Source organism: Gymnoscopelus braueri, assembly GCF_963280865.1.
Source record: "Gymnoscopelus braueri genome assembly, chromosome: 9".
Classification (NCBI taxonomy): Eukaryota; Metazoa; Chordata; class Actinopteri; order Myctophiformes; family Myctophidae; genus Gymnoscopelus; species Gymnoscopelus braueri.
The window spans coordinates 28,004,543-28,016,528 of record NC_137610.1 but is presented as its reverse complement, the minus strand read 5'-3'; the positions used below and the strand labels follow the sequence as shown (position 1 = coordinate 28,016,528).

The 11,986-nt window shown below is 40.6% G+C and overlaps 1 protein-coding gene across 1 annotated transcript in view; it reads right to left on the bottom strand.

Annotated features, from left to right (window-relative positions):
• Positions 1-9,766, bottom strand: part of irak4 (interleukin-1 receptor-associated kinase 4) — a 14,975-nt gene extending 5,209 nt beyond the window's left edge. The window contains exons 1-8 of the mRNA XM_080437651.1: positions 9,382-9,766; positions 7,629-7,774; positions 6,709-6,879; positions 5,802-5,962; positions 4,905-4,969; positions 4,206-4,320; positions 3,537-3,646; positions 2,101-2,287 (exon numbers count right to left, since the gene is read on the bottom strand). Of these exons, the coding sequence (XP_080293777.1) occupies positions 2,101-2,287; positions 3,537-3,646; positions 4,206-4,320; positions 4,905-4,969; positions 5,802-5,962; positions 6,709-6,879; positions 7,629-7,774; positions 9,382-9,551 (1,125 nt within the window). The 5' untranslated portion in view covers positions 9,552-9,766. The remainder of the gene's footprint in view (positions 1-2,100; positions 2,288-3,536; positions 3,647-4,205; positions 4,321-4,904; positions 4,970-5,801; positions 5,963-6,708; positions 6,880-7,628; positions 7,775-9,381) is intronic.
• Positions 9,767-11,986: the final 2,220 nt, after the last annotated feature.

Genomic DNA, 11,986 nt, shown 5'->3' with positions numbered 1-11,986 from the left:
CGAGTTTGGGAGACATGAAATCTCTCTTTTGGGTCTCGAGCTAAAACGTTATGGAACCACTACTATCATGAGCCTATCATGGAGCCTTACTTACGTTTTATTTCAAATGCTAAATATCTTACACATTGATGACATTTCTATAACAGGGCAGGTCTGACTTCATTATCCCACAGTAGATGGTTCATTGTTTTGGCACATTGTAATTTACAAAGACGTGCTGCTCCCTTTGCTATTTAAATGGTATTTTTATATTGGAAAACTAATTCTTACAACCTCCGCTCCCTGAGCCTGCCATGTTCAGAATCAGAATCAGTGTTATTGTCACATCACAGGTTTACAGTTGTAACGCAATTGTGTTGCCGATCTACAAGCCGAGCTTGTAGATCGGCTATTTTTGGTAAAGAGATTTGGTGTAGAGGGAAGAAAGCAGTCAAAGTAGGCTCATTGTAGCCTGACAGCGCATCGCGGGTCCGAGTCCCGATCCCAACAGCCTTTGGTGAATGTCACTCCCCATCTCTCTCTCTCCATTTTCTGTCAGCCTACTGTCCTATCAATAAAAGCCCAAAAATAAATCTTTTTTACAAAGCACAGTTGTAACTCAAGTTCAGTTCTCTAAGACTAGAGGGTTCAAGTGGTTATGGTACAAAAATAGAAATTAGTACGTTGCACTCGTCTGTCCACGGATTTTAGGAGGATGGCTTTTAGTTTTTTATGCTCCATGGACCTGGAATCAGCTCCAGAATGCCATTAGACTGGAGCACTTAATCCCTTTGGGGGATTTTAAAAGTTTACTTCAGATGTGGAAAACTGAAGTCTGCAGCTGTTTTACTAGAGTTTGTATTAATGCAGTTTGTGTTTTGCTTTCTGTTTTTATTGCATTGCTTGTTCCCCTGCTTGATTGCTTTCTTGGCTCAGGGCTCCCTTGCAAAAGTGATTCCAGTCTCAATGGGACTCACCTGGTTAAATTAAATCTATATAGTATCTACTCACTTTTTAAATGCTCCCATTAATCGTAGCTTCTAAAATACGTAAACATCGAGATGTAACAACCTGGAGTATAATGCTTTTTTTATTTTGAAGCTTTTTGTACTTCATTTTTAGTGTCTCTAGTGGTTTCATGGATGAGCAGAGGCTGTCCTTTTATTTTAGCATCCTGAGATTAAGTAGAGTACCTGCATGTCAGCAGTTTCACATATTGTTCAGACAGAGATTGCTGAGTTGCGATATAGTTGTTGCAGTTTCTAAATCCACTATTAGGTCCATCTCTGTGTGTGTGTGTGTGTGTGTGTGTGTGTGTGTGTGTGTGTGTGTGTGTATGTGTTTGAGTGTGTGTGTGTGTGTGTGTTTGTTCGATGAAGAGGCCTACAGGTATATGCAATGCAGAATTGCAGAATCTAAACCCACTATGTCTCCATCTGCGTGCGTGCGTGCGTGTGTGTGTGTGTGTGTGTGTGTGTGTGTGTGTGTGTGTGTGTGCCAGTGGTGTAAAGTAACTAAGTACTCAAGTACTGTACTTAAGTACAATTTTGAGGTATTTTAACTTTACTGGAGTATTACCAATTTCAGTACTTTTACTTCTACTCCACTACATCTCAGAGGCAAATATTATACTTTTACTCCACTATATTCATTTGAAAACTTTAGTTACTAGTTACTTTGTAGATTTTGATTATCATTACAAAACATACATTAACAACTTCAGCCCTATATACATTTCGGCCATTTGAAAATAGCCGATCTACAAGCTCACTCGCGACGCATTGTGAGCTTGTAGATCTGCTATTTTCAAAAGACAATACTTTTGTACTTTTACTCAAGTAAATTTTTTATTCCGGACTTTTACTTGTAACAGAGTTTTTCTAAATTGCAGTATTGATACTTTTACTTAAGTAAGAAATGTGAGTACTTTTTCCACCACTGGCGTGCGTGCATGCGTGCGTGCATGCGTGCGTGCATGCGCGCGCATGTGCATGTGTGTGTGTGTGTGTGTGTGTGTGTGTGTGTGTGTGTGTGTGTGTGTGTGTGTGTGTGTGTGTGTGTGTGTGTGTGTGTGCACCTGTGTGTGTGTGCGTGCACGCATGCACGTGTGCGTTGTCTTACCACTCCAAAGCTGAATATGTCAGATTTTGGGGTGATCTCGCCTCGCAGTGCTTCAGGTGCCATGTACGCCCGCGTGCCAACGATCCGCTCCGTCATCATGGTGGTTGATGAGCGCTTGGCCGACGCTCTCGTCAAGCCAAAGTCTGAGATCTTCGGCACAAAGTCTTCATTCAACAGAATATTTCCACTGGGTAGGCAACAACAGATATTAAACAATTACATGAGAACAATTTATTAAACAATAAAATATTTCTTACCACCACACGTTACATGTTCTAGTTTGCGGATTCTACTTTTTACAGTTTGTCTTTTTTTGGGGGATTGAATACTGAAATGTAAACAGCACGTGGTACAGTCAGACATTAAGGCTAAAAGGATGACACAGAAAAGTCCTGGGGACTTGTTTCCATTGTGGTCCTATGTATTCAATTCATCAACATAGCATAAAAGATGATCACAATAATACATGTCATCAACAAATACAAACACTATACTATATGTACAAAGTAGAAAAAGGAAAAACGCCCGCAATGAATGACACCTCCTTTTGATGGGAATTTACATTTACATCCCCTGATAGATGCATTTTCAGGCCACCATCCTTTTAATGGATGGTGTCTGTGCATTCCATATTTTGGTGGCAGAGAAGTAGAATGATAATTTTCCCAAGTTTGTTCTAAATTTGGGTGTTACCAGATCATGGTTGCTCCCTCTAGTGTTGTGGCTGTAGGTGTCACTCACTTTGGAGAAGTAGTTAGTCAGGTATGAGGGTATTGAGGGCACTGCCCCTTTGACTATCTTACATTTTTATTTGCATAACTTCGTAACGTCTTCTACCCTGAGCCATCCCAGACTAGCGAAGTGTGTTGGAATTAGGTTGGGTCAGGTCATGGGCTTAAGGCCGAGATGTAGTCATATCAGTTTGTTTTGGGTGGTCTGAAGCTTAGTTTTTAGTGACATAGACATGTTGGCCCTGCAGGAGGCTAGCCGTCTTTGAGAGGGTCAGTCTGTATGTCCAGAGATAATTTCGCAACCACTGTTCAGCACAAAGTTTCTTATGCACGCTGCAAGTAGGCCAACTTAATACTGCCTCAAAATTTTCACATATGTTTCACAGATTCTACAGTTTTTTAAATATTTCACTTTCATTTTGTAATGGAAGTCAATGGGGTTCAGACTGGGCTGAAACCTTGCCCAAATTTGTCATACGTCACAAATATGTCAGATTGATTGGGGGTTAAGCAGCTTAATCAAGGCCACCGCGATGGTTGTTGTTGTTGAGGGAGGGGGGAATATCTGAATGCTGTCTGGGATTCAACCTCCATTCCTCTACCGCATACCATGCGATCCGATTCACGTGCAAGATGGTCAGAACCATTATTAAAAGATCATAATGATTAGAAGGTAATAAAACCAACCCAAAAGCAGGCGTGTACCTTTTGACATCCCTGTGGATGTGGTGGTTGCTGTGTAAGTAGTCCAGGCCTCTCGCTGTGCCCACGGCAATCAAACATCTCCTTCTCCAGCAGAGTGGAGGGGTTTCATCCTGACAAAGATGAACAAAAAGATTCTCTGATACTTTATCTGAAGACCAGAAAACATGTTCTGTAACATAAAAGGACAACAATGGAAACAAGCCTTCAGGCGTTTTTTTTGTGCTTTTATACTTTTTAATACATTTTCAATGGAGTGCCGGATTGTTCATTTAGCTCCCTTCCACTCAGTGATAAAGCTGAAATCCGTAACGGTTATGTCCGTATGTACGTAGGATTCAAACCCGCATGAGAGACAACATTTCTACCGGCTCAACCAAGAGGCAATCCCGGCTTGGCCAGGGAAAATACTGCGCTTACTACTGCAGTACTACTTGTAAACCAGTAATACTACTAGATGTACCAGTTACAGTACATTGAATTAACATACTCTACCATACAGATTGGTTGAAACAAAGTTTTATTTAATAAAACAAGTTTTAAGCAGGTTTAATTTAACTCTGAGTGAGTACAAAATATGTAAACAAAATACCCAGAAGGGCCCATTTGGTTACATTTGTACAACACTGAGGATTTGACTGTATACGGATACATTTTGACAATGTAGCTTACCAAACAGCCCAGCCGGTCAAGCAGAGAACCGTTGGCCATGTAGGCGTACACCAAGCAAGGGTGTTGGCTCTCACAGGAAAAACCAACCAGGTCCACCAAGTTCTCGTGTTGCAATCTGTGAAGAAAGTCAACCTTTATTATCAGAACAGACGTGTAAACAAACATGCTGCAAAATATTTAAAAAAAACAACCAGGAACAAAGCTCTCAAGAAACAATGCATAACATGATCGTATTACGATATCAGTCCTAAGATTATCCTAAATGGCCTTGTGATGATGTTATCTTTCCAACACTTAAGTATTGCTTCACATGGCATTTGTAAACACTCATTGAACAGGATTTACATCAAAAGAGTCCAATTAACATAAAATAAATTACAATATTGCATTTACATAAAATTAATTAAATTGCATTTAAGAGCAAAGAGCGACAAGCTTGAATAGCTTGAGCTACTCAGTGATGCTGTGACTCTGATCTCTCTCTCACTCTCTGTCACTCTCTCTCTCTCTCTACTCTGTTGCTGCTATCTCTCTTGAGATCCATAACATTGATTTAGATGTCTGCTTAAGACACCGCTCACGCCGTTATGAGATTGCAGTGAGTCACTTCACTACAGTCCCGGTGTATAACAAGGAGGGTAGAGGACATAGTGAAGGACAGGGGCAGGAGAAATACTATGAAAAATTAAAGGAACTCACGTCCTCAGTGTCTGGATCTCCTGGTCGTACTGAATTCTTAGCTCGTCAAGCGAGATATGCTCCATCTGAAAGTGAAATATTATGCTTTGTTAAAGCTAAAACCTGAGGTTTATTTTGATGAATAAAACATTGTTTTAGCCAATTTGTAAGGTAGAGTATGTCCAATACAATTATAACGAGCAGATCTGCAGTGGTTGGATCCTGGAACTAATATACGCACATTAGAAGAGGAAAGGAAGTCTGCACACTGTGTCTTAGCTCCTTGTAGATTTTTTTATTTTAGTGACAACGTTTCAACTCTAGCATGTCTTCATCAGGTCTTTGAGACCCGATGAAAACCTGCTAGGGTTGAAACGTTGTCACTTAATCGCAATCTACTTAACCACAATTGACTCAAATCCTTTACTTCTGGGGGTCCCTGGAACAACATATTTTGAGATGGGGGGGTCCATGGACAAATACATATCATTTTGGCTTGACATGATAAAGGTTTGAGAACCACTGATATTATAGCAACAACTGATATTATAGCAACATAAGTTTTTCTTTTCAAATAACTGTTAGGATTTAAGAAGACATTTGTAGAATCCCCCAGAAGCAAAGATTTGAGTTACAAATGTTAGCTTTAAAACTATATATATATATATTCAAAGATTTGCACAAACTTTCAAGATGTTTCAAAAATAGCAGATCTACAAGTTCATAGCGCAGCACTCGGTGCCGCGCTATGAGCTTGTACATCTGCTATTTTTGAATAGCCAAAGAAATCTAAAATGACACAGATGCGTTCCCGGTCTTAAAGGGTTAATGTCACAGATGTCCAAGTAAGCAGCCTACTACAGTAACTACGGACACAGGCTTTATAAGAATTGTATGTGAGAATGAGTTTTCACTCACTGCATTGAGCCGCTTGACAGCAACAGGCTTGTCACTGATGAAGCCTTTGTACACGGTCCCAAAGCCCCCCTCTCCCAACCTGCTCCCTCCGAGCGACAGGGGGCGCTCATCAAAGTTACCGGTGATCTTCATAAGCTCCTTGTATGACAACGTTAAGTAACCTAACAGGACAAAACAACAGAACATAATTAGTCACATTAGATGTTTATAACTATGGCACCCAACGCTGCCACCTAGTGAGCTTATTAAGTGACTACAAGGTTCAATATTCACACAATACTGGAAAATAAAGCATGATAATAAACAGAAATCTCTATTATCTTTGTAATATTTTATAAACCTTCATTTAAAAAACATATGTGTTTCTTTATTTTATTTCTTTATTTTCACATGCCAATCAAACATACAATCCTCTGACAGAAGTCCAAACCATCTGGACTCTTGCTTGGTAATAAAGAAAAGTAGTAGGAATAGTGTAGTATAGTGTAAAATGTAGACTATAAAGAAATATGATAAACATCAATATTAAAATAATTCTAAATAGTAATTTACTCAAGTACTGTGGCAAATGTTGTACTTTTACTCCACTACATACATTAACCACTTCGGCCCTATATATACACAGTAGGACTTGCAAGCCCAGAATCTACAAGCCCAACAAGCCCTACAAGAATCTACAAGCCCAACAAGCCCTACAAGAATCTACAAGCCCACAATGCGTCGCGATGCGACACATTGTGAGCTTGTAAATATGCTATTGTCAAAAGATTTGAGTAAATTTCGAATTCCGGACTTCTCACTTTCACAGTTATTTCTACATTGCAGTATTGATACTTTTGCTTAAGTAAAACATTTGAGTACTTTTCCACCACTGTCCTTCACATGAAAATGTTGGAGAACCACTGACCTGTGTTGCATGGTTCCTCGTGTTCCACAGGTTGGCGATCTGGTAGCGGTGCTGAAGGCAGAGCTGGGCACACTGGACGTGACGGTCCTTCAGCCTCTAACACCCTGGTTGTGTCATCTGCCTGCTGTGGCCCTGGACAACGCTGTGGTCTGCAGCACTCTGTCACTTCATCTGGAAGAGGACCATTTGAAATGAATTAGGATAAACATTAACCACTCCCTGGAACAAAATATTTTGAGAAGGGGGTCCGCGGCAAAATACATATAATTCTGAGGGTCCTTGACATGGAAAGAGTTTGAGCACCACTGATATAGCAACCAAACAACAAAAATGATATGTATTTGGCCGCAGACCCCTCAAAAATAGAAGATCTACATTCTACAAGCTCGTAGCGCGGCACTCTGTGCCACGCTACAAGCTTATATATCTCTGCTGTCCGGCAGGAACCAGCTAACTCCAAAATGTTCATTTTTCAGGAAATGAAAAAACAAAAATGGAGTTAGGAGGTTTTGTTCATCATTGATAAGAACAGCTGAATGGACCTCACAATGAGGTTGGAGGTCAAAAGGGGGTGGAGCCAGTAAAACTAGCTAACTCCACCCCCCTTTGCTGGAGTTGGCTGGTTTAGCAGAAAGTTTGAGGATCCGATGGAGTTAGCTGCTTTTGTCAGAAGCACTTTTTAATACCTTTCATTGGTTCAATTAATTTTTTTACCAACACACAGACGTAAAGGGTGTTCAATAGCACTGATTTATGGAAAAAAATGCAAAAAGCGGACAGCAACATGCTATTTTTGAATAGCTCAAAGTATAAAAGAATGGTTATAGCAAAAAATCTAACATGACACAGCTATGCGTTCCCGTATTGAATGGGTTAAAGAGTGTGGATAAAAAATAGTGAAATGTTGGTTTGAAACGCACCAGGTAGCAGTACGCTGGCTGGGGCCAGTAATATGTGGCTCTTCAGAATGTCTACCAGTTCACCCACTGTACAGTTAGTTGTCCCCCAGTCATTCAGCAGTTCAAGGGTTGGACTTCTGCCCTGAGCAACCAGGCCCTCATATCTCCTGCAGGCAAGGAAACACCAATGTCAGATCCAGTGGTGTAAAAAGTAAACTTTTTTTTATCAATACTGCAATGTACAAGTAAAAGTCCGGTAATACATAATTACTTGAGTAAATGTACACCATAAGTATTGGCATCAAAATATACTTAAAAAGCACCAAAAGTAAAAGTAATCATTATGCAGAATGTCCCATTTCACAAGTTATCATATGTCTAAAATGTATTTAAAAATATTTTGAAAATAGCAGATCTACAAGCTCACAACGCGTTGTGATGTGACAAAAAAATCTGCAAAGTAACTAGTAGTGGATAATAATTGTAGTGGAGTAAAAAGTACAATATTTGTCTCTGAGATGTAGTGGAGTAGAAGTAAAAATAGTACTGTAAATTGTAAATACTCCAAGTAAAAATACCTCAAAAAGTACAGTACTTGAGTACATGTACTTAGTTACTTTACACCATTGATCAAATCATACTGTATGTGGCATACAGAGTGTACAAATGTCATTTGTAATTTGTACACTCTCCGACCGGAGTTTCTGTGGCTTAACACCCCATCCGCACTGCAGTGGTTCTCAAAGTCAGGAGTCCTTGAGGGGGTTCCCCAGCTAAATGTGTTAATACTATAGCAGTAAAGATGAGTCTAACCACTTTAACCCTATACCAACTATTTGAAAATAGTCGATCTACAAGCTTGTAGATCTGCTATTTTAAAAAAAGCGAAAACAAATTGAATATTTTGGAAACATTTTACAATAACAAATCTTGTATGGGGGTCCCTGGGCACAACATATTTTCAGATGGGGGTCCACGGCATGAAAAGGTTTGAGAACCAAGTCTGGCCTAATGCACGTACAGCCCAGCCGGGGTCATCCCTACGTTCCCCAGGTTCTATGTTCCCCCACTAAGGTTAGGGTTAGGTTTAGGTTAGGTCCTATGTTCCCCGCTCTCCCTAGGAAAGCGGGGAACATAGGACCCGGGGAACATAGGTACGGTCCCGCACAGCCATCACAGCCAATGGGGGAACTTTAGCCTAGAATGGCTGTGATACTCCATAGACCAGGGGTCTTCAACAGGGGGTCCTCAGAGTTACTGTAATTCTGTGTGACTAAGTAGTCACTAAGTAGCCTATTGGGTTAAATTGGTTAAATGTCTGAAATAAACAAAACAAAAAACATTAATTTACACTATCTATGAAATCTATGAAAAAGTTGAATCTGCCCTAGCCATGGTTCACATGACGCTTGTATGACAGTCATGTTTCAGGGCTAAATCTGCCCTGACATATAGGCCTACATTTCATGTATTGAATATGGAATACAGGAAATATAATGTAATATCACAGCTAGGGGAACCTGAAATGAAGAGTTTGATTTTGGAGGGTTCCCCAGATGACAGTGAACTGGTCAAACATTGGCCAAATTGTCAAATAATATAAGAAAGAGTCAAATTAAATGTAATGCCTCAACTCCTACAATTCCAAGTGCTTGTCAGGGTGGGGGTCCCCAGTTCAATATGATTATTCTGGGGGGTCGCAGCCTAAAAAGTTTGAGGCCCCCACTAGCCTAAATGCATAGCCTACCATTCTGAGGAGGGGGTCAGGACTTACATGACATGAAGCTGTGAGTATCTCGGCTCCCCGCTGGGTCTCCTGATGGACACCAGCACCTGTTTCCAGGCGTCATGAGGGTCCAGAAAGTCACACAGTTTGCGACGGGTTCCATAGTCTAGTCTGCGGATGTATGTGGAGGATGTTATTGAATTATTACCGGCAGTCATCTTGTTGTGGAAACAAACAACAACTCTCACCAAGTCTATCACTTCCTTCCTAATTCAAAACTATATTCTCTCCTATAATAACGTACAGCGCGTCGTTTTATGCGCTCATTGTTGTAATATTGAGCGTGTTAACTGTTAAGAAAACTCTATATTTGTAAATGTAAAGTCGTGTTTTGCTCAAACAACAACAAAATGTGTTTTCCGATATTGAGTAACTTCCCTAAACGTAACCACACAGCTGTGACAGCACTCCTGTCTCCTCCCACATAGACCTGATACATGACTCACAGTCATGGATGAATTTCAACATAGTGTTTGCACTTTCTCCCTTTTTGGTCCGTACATCTCCATAAACGTTTAGATTTCAAATATAAACTGCTTACCCCATGGCCACGGATGTTACAATTCTGTACGGGCACTCGGAAGTACCTGTATCTTCCGTATTGTTCAATGAAAAGCATTTGTATTTGATTGGTGGCCATTTTCTCCGTATTTTCTCCATATGCTTTCAACTACGCCACCCTATTGGTTGGGAGGTGTATTGCACTGTACATACATTATAACTATGAGAAAATAGCCACCGATCGGATTAAAATGCTTTTTATTGAACATCCATGGCTAGACCTGCACTAGCTCCGACGGAACCTCTCCCTCCGCTGTATAGCTCCGAGATGAGGTTCCTCGTTGTTTCCTGCCGTTTGCGGTCGACATTGTCGCACATTTTCCACTTTACATGTTTCTTACCCCTTTCTGCACATCGTATCCAAAAAGCAAAGCATTTGCGCCACTCTCTCAGATGTTTTAAGTTCTAGCGGAACATAACAGCTTCCAACCAGTTGAAGAAAGTATTTAATTAGCCTCGGTTTTCATCCGGTTCCATAATATTTTGCATTAGAAGATGCAATTCAACATTTGACCAGTAGGGTAATCAGTAATGTTATCTCTACGGGCGCAACTCTTGCGCAATGTCTTAAAAACATGTAACCGGATGAAAACCGAGGCAAATTAAATACTAATACCGCAAACGGCAGGAAACAACGAGGAACCTCATCTCGGAGCTACATAGCGGAGGGAGAGGTTCCGTAGGGGCTAGACCTGCACGTACATTTGCAATTTATTCATGCACCTTTGACTGAGAGAGAGAGAGAGAGAGAGAGAGAGAGAGAGAGAGAGAGAGAGAGAGAGAGAGAGAGAGAGAGAGAGAGAGAGAGAGAGAGAGAGAGAGAGAGAGATCCTTCATCCTTGTTATAATAATAAACCATATTGACTCACTGCAATCTCATAACCTTGTGATCTGTGTCTTATTAGCTTACTTCTAAATCAATGTAATGGATCTCAAGAATCGTAGCAGAGGCAGAGAGAGAGAGAGAGAGAGAGAGAGAGAGAGAGAGAGAGAGAGAGAGAGAGAGAGAGAGAGAGAGAGAGAGAGAGAGAGAGAGAGAGTCCAACAGTGCTCTCTAGTGGTGGCTCAAAGGATAATCACTTAATCATCTACTAGTGAAACTATAAAACATACAGCACATGAAATGGTATGAAATGGTTCTTAAACTTTTTCATGTCAAGGACCACCAAAATTACATGTATTTGGCTGCGGACCCCATCCCCATTTTGTGCCAGGTACCTCCAGAAGCAAAACATTTTAGTCAAAAATGTTCGGTTTAAAATATATATATTCAAAGATCTGCACACATTTTCAAGATTCTTCACAAATAGCAGATCTACAAGCTCATAGTGCGGCACGAAGTGACGCACTATGAGCTTGTATATCTGCTATTTTTGAAAAGCCAAAGTCTAAAATATGGTTAAAGTGCAGTGGTTAAAATGATTGTGATGCTGTATTAACACATTTTGCTGGGGACCCCCTGGTACCCCCCCAAGGACCCCACAACCAATGGTATAGATTATGTGGTTTGGTTGTAACAAACAGCTTGAACTTGTTCCCGGGGCCCGTGGACAAGTACATTTTAATTTGGGGGTCCTTGACATGAAAATGTTTGAGAACCACTGATTTAAACATTAGTAAATACCAATATTTACAAGGGACCTTAAAGTAATACTAGGTAACGTTTTCAACAAAACTAAAGTTAAATTGTATATCTTTTGCGAGTGGCAAAAGTTTCACAACACCCACTCCGTGAATTTCACCCCCGGAAGCCTTTTATTTATATATTTTCTATTGAACGTGTACGGGGGGACTTTCCCGGGAAAATGACGTTCCTGGCCAACGTCATGACGTCGTGGCCGACGTCCTCAGGAACTACCGCAACGGTTTCCTGTTTGGCCAGGAACTACCGCGCTATTAACAAAAAGGAACCTCACGCTGATTTTAAGATAATGTAGGATTGGGAGATCGAAAAAGAACAGAAAAAGAAAGCACAGCTCATGGTAACTAATGCTCCACTGGCTAAGAGAAACGATCCGTAGATAGTATAAAA